We start from the raw sequence: 12,759 nt of genomic DNA on the forward strand, positions 1-12,759 counted from the left end.
GGCTCTCCTTACAGGTCTGCATTTGTAGCCCTAGAAACAAACCCAGTAGTAATCTCAGTGGCAGTCGTTCAGGGTTTGAAGACATCTTGGAGCAACAGTGGCAACATGGGCAGTAACATGTTGTTAGTAGTTAGAGCCTGGAGAACATGGCTGGGGTGACCTTATTGGTCAATGAAGGATGGCAGGTGGAGAAGTTCCAGGAGAACTGATACATTGGGGCAGCTGTCTGGCACATGTAATGAATTATTAACACATGTTTATTACATGCTGTTGCCTAGGCTGCTAATTGTGCTTAATCAGAAAAGAAAATACAACTCAAAATACAACATTCTTAGAGGAAATGAGTCCTCCTCATTTGGATGAAATGGATAAAAATGAAAACCAAAAATTGCATCTACTATTTGCACCATTACTGTCATTCCTGATTCCAAGACTTTTCATAGTCTAAGTATTCTTTCCCAGGGTGGATACATCTATCAAATGGTTGCAATATCCATGTCATCAACCATGACAGCTATTGGACAAGAATACAGCATCCTGGTCATATAATTCCCCAGACTCCTTGCCAGGCAAATTATGAGGGAGGAAGAATTAAAACAATTTCTGAAGAAGATACTTAGCACTTACTTCCTGTTGCCATGCACTGGACACAGTTTTAAGCCCATTAAATGTGGTAACCCTCTCCATCCTTACAACAAATTTTTCATATCTTTGGTATTATTAAAAATAATATTATTCCATTTTACAGATATGGAAGCACAGAGATGTTAAGTAACTTGCCTGGATGGCAGAGCCAGGGAGTTGAGCACCATTATCCTTTTTGTAATAACTGGATTATACTGTCCCTGAGATGGGCATGGCAGTAATTTCAATTCTTGAATGGGCTCATTTGTTTGTTTTTGCTCCTACCTCTGTCCACCAGGAGCAAGGTTGCTGGTCCATACCCTGATGTAACTACATTAGAAACAGAGTGTATCTCTGATTTCTTCATAAATTTCAATTTGAGAAAGAGTTTAATTTCTTTTAATACAACTGTTTTCTTTCAAGAGAAGTTTAATAAGTCATATCATTCTATGTCAAGGGTTGGCAAACTATGGCCCATGGACCAAATTCTGCCATTGTTTGGTTTTCTGAGAAAAGGTTTTTGTTTTGTTTTGTTTTGGTTTGCAACACAGCTACATTCATTCACAACCACATAATGTCTATAGCTGCTTTTGTGCTACAGTGGCAGACTTGGACAGTTGTGACAGAACCTGTATGGCCTGTAAAAATATTTACTCCCTAGCCATTACAGAAAAAAAACTGCCAACCCTTGTTCTGTCCCTGGTTGTTAAAGTAAACCAAGGGTTAAATTACCTTTGATTTAAGCTATGTTTTCAGTAAACCCTTGAAATCTACACCATTTTGTTTTTGCTTACTTACTCACAGAATAATTTCCTAAAATAAGGTGTCAATACCTATTAATTTTTCATCATGACCATCCAAGTTGGGTAACCCAAGTTGTAAGGTAACAGAACCTTACAAACAATTCTAAAAAAGCTTACTCTAGGCAAGGCACTGGTGAAAGTACTCAGGAGGTGGGTGGAAGAGAGATGTAAAACACAGTTTCAGATTAGGAGGTGTTCCATAGTGAGAGGAGACATAAGCACAGATTTCTAGTGTAATGCATTTACTCAGCCCAGTTCTTAATTTATACGCATTATTATTTATACTATTATAGCACGGTCAGCTTTCTACAGAATTATATACATATCATCTCTCCTCTATATGGTGACTGTGGGTATATATAATTTCTTGTTCATCTTTGTATACAGCTCACAGTGCCTAGCAGAGTGTGGTGCACTTTCTAGGCACTCAGTTAAAATTTATTGAATTTGACCTCCCTGTCCTTAAAAAAAAAGATACAATGAACAGCAATTTCTGTGTATCTTATAAAGGTAATGTATGAATTTACTATCCTTGCTTTCAACTCCACTCCCTCCCATATCCGTCTGGAGCAATCTCCACTGGGAGCTCTTAAGGAGGGACAAAGATATTTTATAGTGCACATTGTAAAACAGATGAAAACTGAGCACACTTTTTTCTCTAAGAAAAGAAGATGTTTTTTAATACGCTGTAAGGAAATACTATGGGATTTCATTGGCTTTGGCCAATGAAATGGTAAGTATCTAACGAAGATATGGTGTATTCTACTGGGAATCATTTTATAGAGAAAGACGGATGTTATGATTCTTTAGATTTCATTTGTTTTCTTCAGCAATATCAGAAATCTCTTCTTTTGGTCTTCCCTCAATGCACAAAAAAGGAAGCCTTAGTGAGCCTTCTTGTTCTTTCAATTTCTAACTTGGAATAAATACCCAAGATTAGTCCTTCTTTTACTTTCCTTCTTAAACACAAATATTAAGTAATATGAAGATTGCTTCTGAATCTTTTTCTCTCCCTGGAGTTGTTCATGTAATTTGCCTCCTGGAACTTGGTCAGATGTCTGCTCCTAATTCTCAAAGATCACATACTTCCAAAGGGCATGCTTATTTCTTTTCAAAGAAGCAGCACAGAATAGATTCAACTGCATAGTAATATATCCCATGACGAAACCTCCCGATTGATAGCACTTGCCGAATGGAGCTCATTTTCTGAAAGTGCACCTAAAGAGTTTTGTGTGGTCTCATCCCTTCTCCCATGACCTATTAGTAGCTCCTTTGAGGGGGTTCCAGAATTCTGAATTGGTTCAGTGGCAGAATCACAAAGCTTTCTTTTCATCTTGACTGCTGTTCTCAGAGCTGTCTCTCCCCCACAGAGAGTTCTTTTTTAAACTATCCTTTCTAAGGATTTTTACTGTAACCCCATAAGGATTCCAGTTTTATCTTTCTTTTGTTCCTTTTCAACATCAATTAGTTGGTGAGGCAAACTGAGAAAAGATAAATCTACAGTTTTGAACTAGGAATATAATTCAAAGCTGACATTGGCTTATCAACCTGATATTTCTCTATCCTTTTCCCTTTAAAACTGGATGATATAAAACACAAGCGTTCAATAAATGTTTGTTGAATGGAATTGAATTTTTACTGAAATGTCTGGGAATGAAATGACAAAACTAAAAAAACAAACAAACAAAAAAAACAAACAAAAATCAACCCCTAATCTCTAAAATGAAACATCTGTTTTAATTTCCTCACTATTCTTAATTGCTCCTACATGTAATATACTGATTCAAAGGAAAGAAAATTAGCCCTTAAGTCAAGTTGAGGGACACCTTTTAAACTACGTGTGTTTAACTGAATCACAAAAATCTTCGTGTTCATCTGTTGTGAGGCTTTTATGAGGTTGATAAATTCAAAGAGGACTGAAAGCAAGACCCCATGAAACATTCTGCTGAGGTATTCCCAACAGTGTAGGATTAAATTACCACTTTACAAATGAACGAAAAGAATGCTTTACAGACAAAAACATTTTCTACTCTCACAGGCTATGAAACTCCCTTGAGTGAACAGTTTCCATGTATCCAATGCTGGGACAACAATTATGTAAGACAAAGATAGAAACTGATAATCATTACAATGGCACTGTTTCTTTTACTAATAACTTCTAGTTTGATTTATTTCGGTAGGTCATTGGGTGCAAAAGGCAAAAACAACCCTATGGCACTAACATCAGCTTGGGTTTATTGGTTTAAATTAAAGTACCAACTTGGACAGGGTGTACATATGCTTGGCATATATTTTTTTTTTTTTAATTTTTTATTTTTTATAAACATATATTTTTTATAAACATATATTTTTATCCCCAGGTCTGTGAATCACCAGGTTTACACACTTCACAGCACTCACCAAATCACATACCCTCCCCAATGTCCATAATCCCACCCCCTTCGACCCAACCCCCTCCCCCCGGCAACCCTCAGTTTGTTTTGTGAGATTAAGAGTCACTTATGGTTTGTCTCCCTCCCAATCCCATCTTGTTTCATTTATTCTTCTACCCATTTAAGCCTCCATGTTGCATCACCACTTCCTCATATCAGGGAGATCATATGATAGTTGTCTTTCTCTGCTTGACTTATTTCGCTAAGCATGATACGCTCTAGTTCCATCCACGTTGTTGCAAATGGCAAGATTTCATTTCTTTTGATGGCTGCATAGTATTCCATTGTGTATATATACCACATCTTCTTGATCCATTCATCTGTTGATGGACATCTAGGTTCTTTCCATAGTTTGGCTATTGTGGACATTGCTGCTATAAACATTCGGGTGCATGTGTCCCTTTGGATCACTACATTTGTATCTTTAGGGTAAATACCCAATAGTGCAATTGCTGGGTCATAGGGCAGTTCTATTTTCAACATTTTGAGGAACCTCCATGCTGTTTTCCAGAGTGGCTGCACCAGCTTGCATTCCCACCAACAGTGTAGGAGGGTTCCCCTTTCTCCGCATCCTCGCCAGCATCTGTCATTTCCTGACTTGTTTATTTTAGCCATTCTGACTGGTGTGAGGTGATATCTCATTGTGGTTTTGATTTGTATTTCCCTGATGCCGAGTGATATGGAGCACTTTTTCATGTGTCTGTTTGCCATCTGGATGTCTTCTTTGCATAAATGTCTGTTCATGTCTTCTGCCCATTTCTTGATTGGATTATTTGTTCTTTGGGTGTTGAGTTTGCTAAGTTCTTTATAGATTCTGGACACTAGTCCTTTATCTGATATGTCGTTTGCAAATATCTTCTCCCATTCTGTCAGTTGTCTTTTGATTTTGTTAACTGTTTCCTTTGCTGTGCAAAAGCTTTTGATCTTGATGAAATCCCAGTAGTTCATTTTTTCCCTTGCTTCCCTTGCCTTTTGCGTTGTTCCTAGGAAGATGTTGCTGCGGCAGAGGTCGAAGAGGTTGCTGCCCGTGTTCTCCTCATGATTTTGATGGATTCCTTTCGTACATTGAGGTCCTTCATCCATTTTGAGTCTATTTTTGTGTGTGGTGTAAGGAAATGGTCCAATTTCATTTTTCTGCATGTGGCTGTCCAATTTTCCCAGCACCATTTATTGAAAAGGCTGTCTTTTTTCCATTGGACATTCTTTCCTGTTTTGTCGAAGATTAGTTGACCATAGAGTTGAGGGTCTATTTCTGGGCTCTCTATTCTGTTCCATTGATCTATGTGTCTGTTTTTGTGCCAGTACCATGCTGTCTTGATGATGACAGCTTTGTAATAGAGCTTGAAGTCCGGAATTGTGATGCCACCAACGTTGGCTTTCTTTTTCAATATCCCTTTGGCTATTCGAGGTCTTTTCTGGTTCCATATAAATTTTAGAATTATTTGTTCCATTTCTTTGAAAAAGATGGATGGTACTTTGATAGGAATTGCATTAAATGTGTAGATTGCTTTAGGTAGCATAGACATTTTCACAATATTTATTCTTCCAATCCAGGAGCATGGAACATTTTTCCATTTCTTTGTGTCTTCCTCAATTTCTTTCATGAGTACTTTATAGTTTTCTGAGTATAGATTCTGTGTCTCTTTGGTTAGGTTTATTCCTAGGTATCTTATGGTTTTGGATGCAATTGTAAATGGGATTGACTCCTTAATATCTCTTTCTTCTGTCTTGCTGTTGGTGTAGAGAAATGCAACTGATTTCTGTGCATTGATTTTATATCCTGACACTTTACTGAATTCCTGTATAAGTTCTAGCAGTTTTGGAGTGGAGTCTTTTGGGTTTTCCACATATAGTATCATATCATCTGCGAAGAGTGATAATTTGACTTCTTCTTTGCCGATTTGGATGCCTTTAATTTCCTTTTGTTGTCTGATTGCTGAGGCTAGGACCTCTAGTACGATGTTGAATAGCAGTGGTGATAATGGACATCCCTGCCGTGTTCCTGACCTTAGCGGAAAAGCTTTCAGTTTTTCTCCATTGAGAATGATATTTGCGGTGGGTTTTTCATAGATGGCTTTGATGATATTGAGGTATGTGCCCTCTATCCCTACAATTTGAAGAGTTTTGATCAGGAAGGGATGTTGTACTTTGTCAAATGCTTTTTCAGCATCTATTGAGAGTATCATATGGTTCTTGTTCTTACTTTTATTGATGTGTTGTATCACATTGACTGATTTGCGGATGTTGAACCAACCTTGCAGCCCTGGAATAAATCCCACTTGGTCGTGGTGAATAATCCTTTTAATGTACTGTTGAATCCTATTGGCTAGTATTTTGTTGAGTATTTTCGCATCTGTGTTCATCAAGGATATCGGTCTATAGCTCTCTTTTTTGGTGGGATCCTTGTCTGGTTTTGGGATCAAGGTGATGCTGGCCTCATAAAATGAGTTTGGAAGTTTTCCTTCCATTTCTATTTTTTGGAACAGTTTCAGGAGAATAGGAATTAGTTCTTCTTTAAATGTTTGGTAGAATTCCCCCGGGAAGCCGTCTGGCCCTGGGCTTTTGTTTGTTTGGAGATTTTTAATGACTGTTTCAATCTCCTTACTGGTTATGGGTCTGTTCAGGCTTTCTATTTCTTCCTGGTTCAGTTGTGGTAGTTTATATGTTTCTAGGAATGCATCCATTTCTTCCAGATTGTCAAATTTATTGCCGTAGAGTTGCTCATAGTATGTTCTTATAATAGTTTGTATTTCTTTGGTGTTAGTTGTGATCTCTCCTCTTTCATTCATGATTTTATTTATTTGGGTCCTTTCTCTTTTCTTTTTGATAAGTCGGGCCAGGGGTTTATCAATTTTATTAATTCTTTCAAAGAACCAGCTCCTAGTTTCGTTGATTTGTTCTATTGTTTTTTTGGTTTCTATTTCATTGATTTCTGCTCTGATCTTTATGATTTCTCTTCTCCTGCTGGGCTTAGGGTTTCTTTCTTGTTCTTTCTCCAGCTCCTTTAGGTGTAGGGTTAGGTTGTGTACCTGAGACCTTTCTTGTTTCTTGAGAAAGGCTTGTACCGCTATATATTTTCCTCTCAGGACTGCCTTTGTTGTGTCCCACAGATTTTGAACCGTTGTATTTTCATTATCATTTGTTTCCATGATTTTTTTCAATTCTTCTTTAATTTCCCGGTTGACCCATTCATTCTTTAGAAGGATACTGTTTAGTCTCCATGTATTTGGGTTCTTTCCAAACTTCCTTTTGTGGTTGAGTTCTAGCTTTAGAGCATTGTGGTCTGAAAATATGCAGGGAATGATCCCAATCTTTTGATACCGGTTGAGTCCTGATTTAGGACCGAGGATGTGATCTATTCTGGAGAATGTTCCATGTGCACTAGAGAAGAATGTGTATTCTGTTGCTTTGGGATGAAATATTCTGAATATATCTGTGATGTCCATCTGGTCCAATGTGTCGTTTAAGGCCTTTATTTCCTTGCTGATCTTTTGCTTGGATGACCTGTCCATTTCAGTGAGGGGAGTGTTAAAGTCCCCTACTATTATTGTATTATTGTTGATGTGTTTCTTTGATTTTGTTATTAATTGGTTTATATAGTTGGCTGCTCCCACGTTGGGGGCATAGATATTTAAAATTGTTAGATCTTCTTGTTGGACAGACCCTTTGAGTATGATATAGTGTCCTTCCTCATCTCTTATTATAGTCTTTGGCTTAAAATCTAATTGATCTGATATAAGGATTGCCACTCCTGCTTTCTTCTGATGTCCATTAGCATGGTAAATTCTTTTCCACCCCCTCACTTTAAATCTGGAGGTGTCTTCGGGCTTAAAATGTGTTTCTTGGAGGCAACATATAGATGGGTTTTGTTTTTTTATCCATTCTGATACCCTGTGTCTTTTGACAGGGGCATTTAGCCCATTCACATTCAGGGTAACTATTGAGAGATATGAATTTAGTGCCATTGTATTGCCTGTAAGGTGACTGTTACTGTATATGGTCTCTGTTCCTTTCTGATCTACCACTTGTAGGCTCTCTCTTTGCTTAGAGGACCCCTTTCAAGATTTCCTGTAGAGCTGGTTTGGTATTTGCAAATTCTTTCAGTTGTTGTTTGTCCTGGAAGCTTTTAATCTCTCCTTCTATTTTCAATGATAGCCTAGCTGGATATAGTATTCTTGGCTGCATGTTTTTCTCGTTTAGTGCTCTGAAAATATCATGCCAGCTCTTTCTGGCCTGCCAGGTCTCTGTGGATAAGTCAGCTGCCAATCTAATATTTTTACCATTGTATGTTACAGACTTCTTTTCCCGGGCTGCTTTCAGGATTTTCTCTTTGTCATTGAGACTTGTAAATTTTACTATTAGGTGACGGGGTGTGGGCCTATTCTTATTGATTTTGAGGGGCATTCTCTGAACCTCCTGAATTTTGATGCTCGTTCCCTTTGCCATATTGGGGAAATTCTCCCCAATAATTCTCTCCAGTATACCTTCTGCTCCCCTCTCACTTTCTTCTTCTTCTGGAATCCCAATTATTCTAATGTTGTTTCGTCTTATGGTGTCACTTATTTCTCGAATTCTCCCCTCGTGGTCCAGTAGCTGTTTGTCCCTCTTTTGATCAGCTTCTTTATTCTCTGTCATTTGGTCTTCTATATCACTAATTCTTTCTTCTGCCTCATTTATCCTAGCAGTGAGAGCCTCCATTTTTGATTGCACCTCATTAATAGCTTTTTTGATTTCAACTTGGTTAGATTTTAGTTCTTTTATTTCTCCAGAAAGGGCTTTTATATCTCTCGAGAGGGTTTCTCTAATATCTTCCATGCCTTTTTCGAGCCCAGCTAGAACCTTGAGAATTGTCATTCTGAACTCTAGATCTGACATATTACCGATGTCTGTATTGATTAGGTCCCTAGCCTTCGGTACTGCCTCTTGTTCTTTTTTTTGTGGTGAATTTTTACGTCTTGTCATTTTGTCCAGATAAGAGTAAATGAAGGGGCAAGTAAAATACTAAAAGGGTGGCAACAACCCCAGGAAAATATGCTTTAGCCAAATTAGAAGAGATCCAAAATCGTGAGTGGGGAGAAAGGGGATAAAAAGAGGTTCAAAAAGGAAGAAAGAAAAAAGAAAAAAAAAAAAAGAAAAGAAAAGAAAAGAATTTTTTTAAAAAAAGAAAACACCTAAGAAAAATGTAAAAAAATATATATATATATTAGATAAACTAGTAAAAAATCGTTAAAAAAGAAAAAGGTAACAGTTAAAAAAAAAAAAAATTTTACCCGAAGGCGAGAAAAAAAAAAAAAAAAAAGGAAAAAGGAAAAAGAAAAAATTAAATTAACTGCAAGACTAAAAAAAATCACAGGAAAAAAGCCATGAGTTCCGTGCTTGGCTTTCTCCTCCTCTGGAATTCTGCTGCTCTCCTTGGTATTGAAACCGCACTCCTTGGTAGGTGAACTTGGTCTCGGCTGGATTTCTTGTTGATCTTCTGGGGGAGGGGCCTGTTGTAGTGATTCTCAAGTGTCTTTGCCCCAGGCGGAATTACACCGCCCTTACCCGGGGCCGGGGTGAGTAATCCGCTCGGGTTTGCTTTCAGGAGCTTTTGTTCCCTGAGCGCTTTCCGTAGAGTTCCAGAGGACGGGAATACAAATGGCGGCCTCCTGGTCTCTGGCCCGGAGGAGCCGAGAGCCCAGGGCCCCACTCCTCAGTGCGCCCTCAGAGAACAGCGCCCAGTTACTCCCGTCTGCCTGACCTCCGGCCGCGCTCCGAGCTCACCGAGCCTGCGACCGGTTCAAGGTAACACGGAGCTGCGAGCTTACTGTCGGCTCTGTCTCTGTAGCCGGCTTTCCCGTTCCAATACCCGCAAGTTCTGCGACACTCAGACACCCCCGATCCTTCTGTGACCCTGCGGGACCTGAGGCCACGCTGACCCCGCGTGGGCTTCGCCCCGGTTTAGCCTCTGGAGCGATGTCCCTCAGCGGAACAGACTTTTAAAAGTCCTGATTTTGTGCGCGGTTGCTCCGCCGCTTGCCGGGAGCCGGCCCCTCCCCCCGGGGTCTATCTTCCCGTCGCTTTGGATTCACTTCTCCGCCGGTCCTACCTTTCAGAAAGTGGTTGTTTTTCTGTTTCCAGAATTGCTGTTCTTCTTCTCTTCAATCTGCCGATGGATTTTCAGGTGTTTGCAATCTTTAGATAAGCTATCTAGCTGATCTCCGGCTAGCTGAAGCAGTCTCAGCTTGCTACTTCTCCGCCATCTTGACTCCTCACCCCTCAAAGGCTTTTTTTTTTTTTCAAAAAAGTTATATAAATGACCAACAGGAGCATTAGAAAGTGCTCAACGTAAAAACTCAGGGCAAAGTCATTATGTTGTTGTTGTTGTTGTTTACCTCTGCTTGCAGAGCGTCGTCCAGAGAAGCCATGGGGCAGGACGGGGCAGCGGGCCGCGGGAGCGGGACAGTGCGGCCTCAGGGGCTGGGCTGGAGCGCGGGAGTGCGGGGGTCCTGCAGTGCCTACGGGGCCGCAGCACAGCACAGCGGCGCTGCGCGCCCCTCCACCGCCAGCCCCTCCACCTCCTCTCAGACTCTCCCCCGCGTCCTCCGCCTGCTTGGCATATATTTTTATGGCGTTCAAAAAGAGCACATTGAATGGAAGTACAGATCTGAGCCAGGAGCATGAGCCAGAGGACGAGAATTCCCAGAGGTTGGCTGCTTCTTTGGCGATGAGCTGTTTTTAGTTGATAAAAACATACTTTCTATGAAGAAACACCTTCTTATTCTTATATAACTTAAAAAATTGCAAAGCCAGAAAAATCACTTTGCTTTGTGACTTTAAATTATTATGTTTGTACCTTTTGTTCTGTGTTTGTTTTGTCTCCTTTCCCTTGCAATGTACGATTACCTCCAAATTTCATGGTCGTCCACCACAACTTAGGTTTTGTATATAAAAATTTTTTTCCCCTTTTTTCTTTTCTCTCTCTCTCTCTAAATATAAATAAATGAGACACTCTAAAGCCATTATTTAAACCTGGGTGTTTACACTACTGGGAAAGAAATAAAAATAGAACTACACTCCTGGTCTAATTCTGACATTAGTTTCTTTCTAAAATATAATATTAACTTTCAGTTCTAATGTTCAAAACTTCTAACTGCACTTAGTTTTCCAAAAATGTTTCTTTAAAGCGTTTTACTTATAGCCAAATAATATAAAGGTTTAAATATTTTTTCAAAGTACAGATGATGAATCAGTTTTGCAAAATATTTCAAAGTAGAGGAGAAAAACTTTTCAAAATAATGAGTTGCCCTAGAGTGTATAATCTATTCAAGTACGGAAGACATTATATATCCAATATAGGGAATTGTTAAAACTAGGGTACGTTAAGTTCAAGAGAAATAAAACAATTGTCAGATTTGGAATACAGCATTTAATCTACTTTAGCGATGTTTAGCTATAAAAGTAGAGAATTCTGCAAATTCTGATTATAGGAAGGAATCCTTGTGAGGACATTGCATAATGTAAAGAACCCTGGATATAAAGGCATTTCCTTAAATACTGTTAATATTACTCTTTTTCAAGCCAGCTAGGATAATGCTAAAAGAGTGTTAGGATTATTCCCAATTATCAAATGAATCCCAGCTTTGGAAAACCTTCTTCCAAGTTACCAAGTATTGAATTCAATTCATATTTAGTGATTTATATTACAAAAATATGCTCTCAAACATTTGCAGCATTTATGTTTTACTGCTATAGCCATATGCCATCAAACTCATATGCTTGCTCTATTCTTCGTTGCTGGTTCAGAGCCTGTTTGTAAGTCATGTTCCATTGAATGACTCATAAATTAAAGAAACTTCTAAAGAAAGCTAGAAAGAACTATTTCTTTTTGGTAATGCTTCATGTACAAAGCTAGAAAAGTTTTCCACAATATTTAAATGAATAATTCATTGCTTCAATAGGTTAACATTTCAGAAAGAAACCTGACATATAGGAAGTCAAACATTTAATACTTACTGTAGAGAATAGTTCCATTCAACGTGCTTGTTTTTATAGTCAAGTAGATGGTAACAGTTCTGTTACGTTCCTTCTCTGGCACAAATTTCAACTCATCCAGGGTTGTAAGAAAAGGCAGTTCTATATAGGAATTCCCGTTGAAAGATGGAAATAATAAACCTGCATCTAAAAAAAGCCCCTGCATGTTAGTGTGTTCTGATAGCATCCTATTGCTAATCAACTAGGTAAGGACATGGCATTTATAGTTAGCATTCATTTAAGACAGCACTGATGCTATAAACACTAGTCCCAGTATTAAGAAATTTAGATATGTAAATACATTAAATTTGAAAAGTCATTGTCTCAAATAATCAACCCCGAGTCCAGAGGATAAGACTCAAAGCAAGGATTTTAATTTTTTGTTCACGGATGGACAACAACAAAAAAAATCTGTGTCCCTGCATATAAGAAATAATGATTTTCATCAGATTCTTAAACTATTCTGATATGAATGGCTATACATCAAATTGTATATTTAAAATCATTAATTTTATTTTATATAATTATACCTCAATAAAAAGTAAAAAAAAATCTGTGACACAAAAAGATTAGAAAATTGTCACACAGCAAGGTTTTCTATTTAATATTTACTGCTTTCTAATAATATTTAGATAAGGTATTTTATAAGTGGTAGTACTATAATATGTAAATTTTATAGAATTATTAATCTTCTAAATGATTAATCTCAAAATAATGAGGTATATAAAACTTGAAAATTGTTTATTTTATTGTCATATATTCATATTTACATCAATAGACTTGGTACACTGACAAGTGTAACATGGAATGTGGAAATGCAACTTAATATTCTGTCTCTTTCACAACAGGGGAAATATCCTCTGGCTCTCCATGAAAACTTGGCAGTT

The 12,759-nt window shown here is 38.1% G+C and overlaps 1 protein-coding gene across 1 annotated transcript in view; it reads right to left on the reverse strand.

Moving 5' to 3' along the window:
- The window catches only part of EYS (eyes shut homolog), a 1,683,276-nt gene that overhangs the window by 284,508 nt on the left and 1,386,009 nt on the right, over positions 1-12,759 (reverse strand). The window contains 1 exon segment of the mRNA XM_059179314.1: positions 11,851-12,019. Coding sequence (XP_059035297.1) covers positions 11,851-12,019 — 169 coding nt within the window.

The sequence above is a fragment of the Mustela lutreola genome, chromosome 6 (genome assembly GCF_030435805.1).
Source record: "Mustela lutreola isolate mMusLut2 chromosome 6, mMusLut2.pri, whole genome shotgun sequence".
Classification (NCBI taxonomy): Eukaryota; Metazoa; Chordata; class Mammalia; order Carnivora; family Mustelidae; genus Mustela; species Mustela lutreola.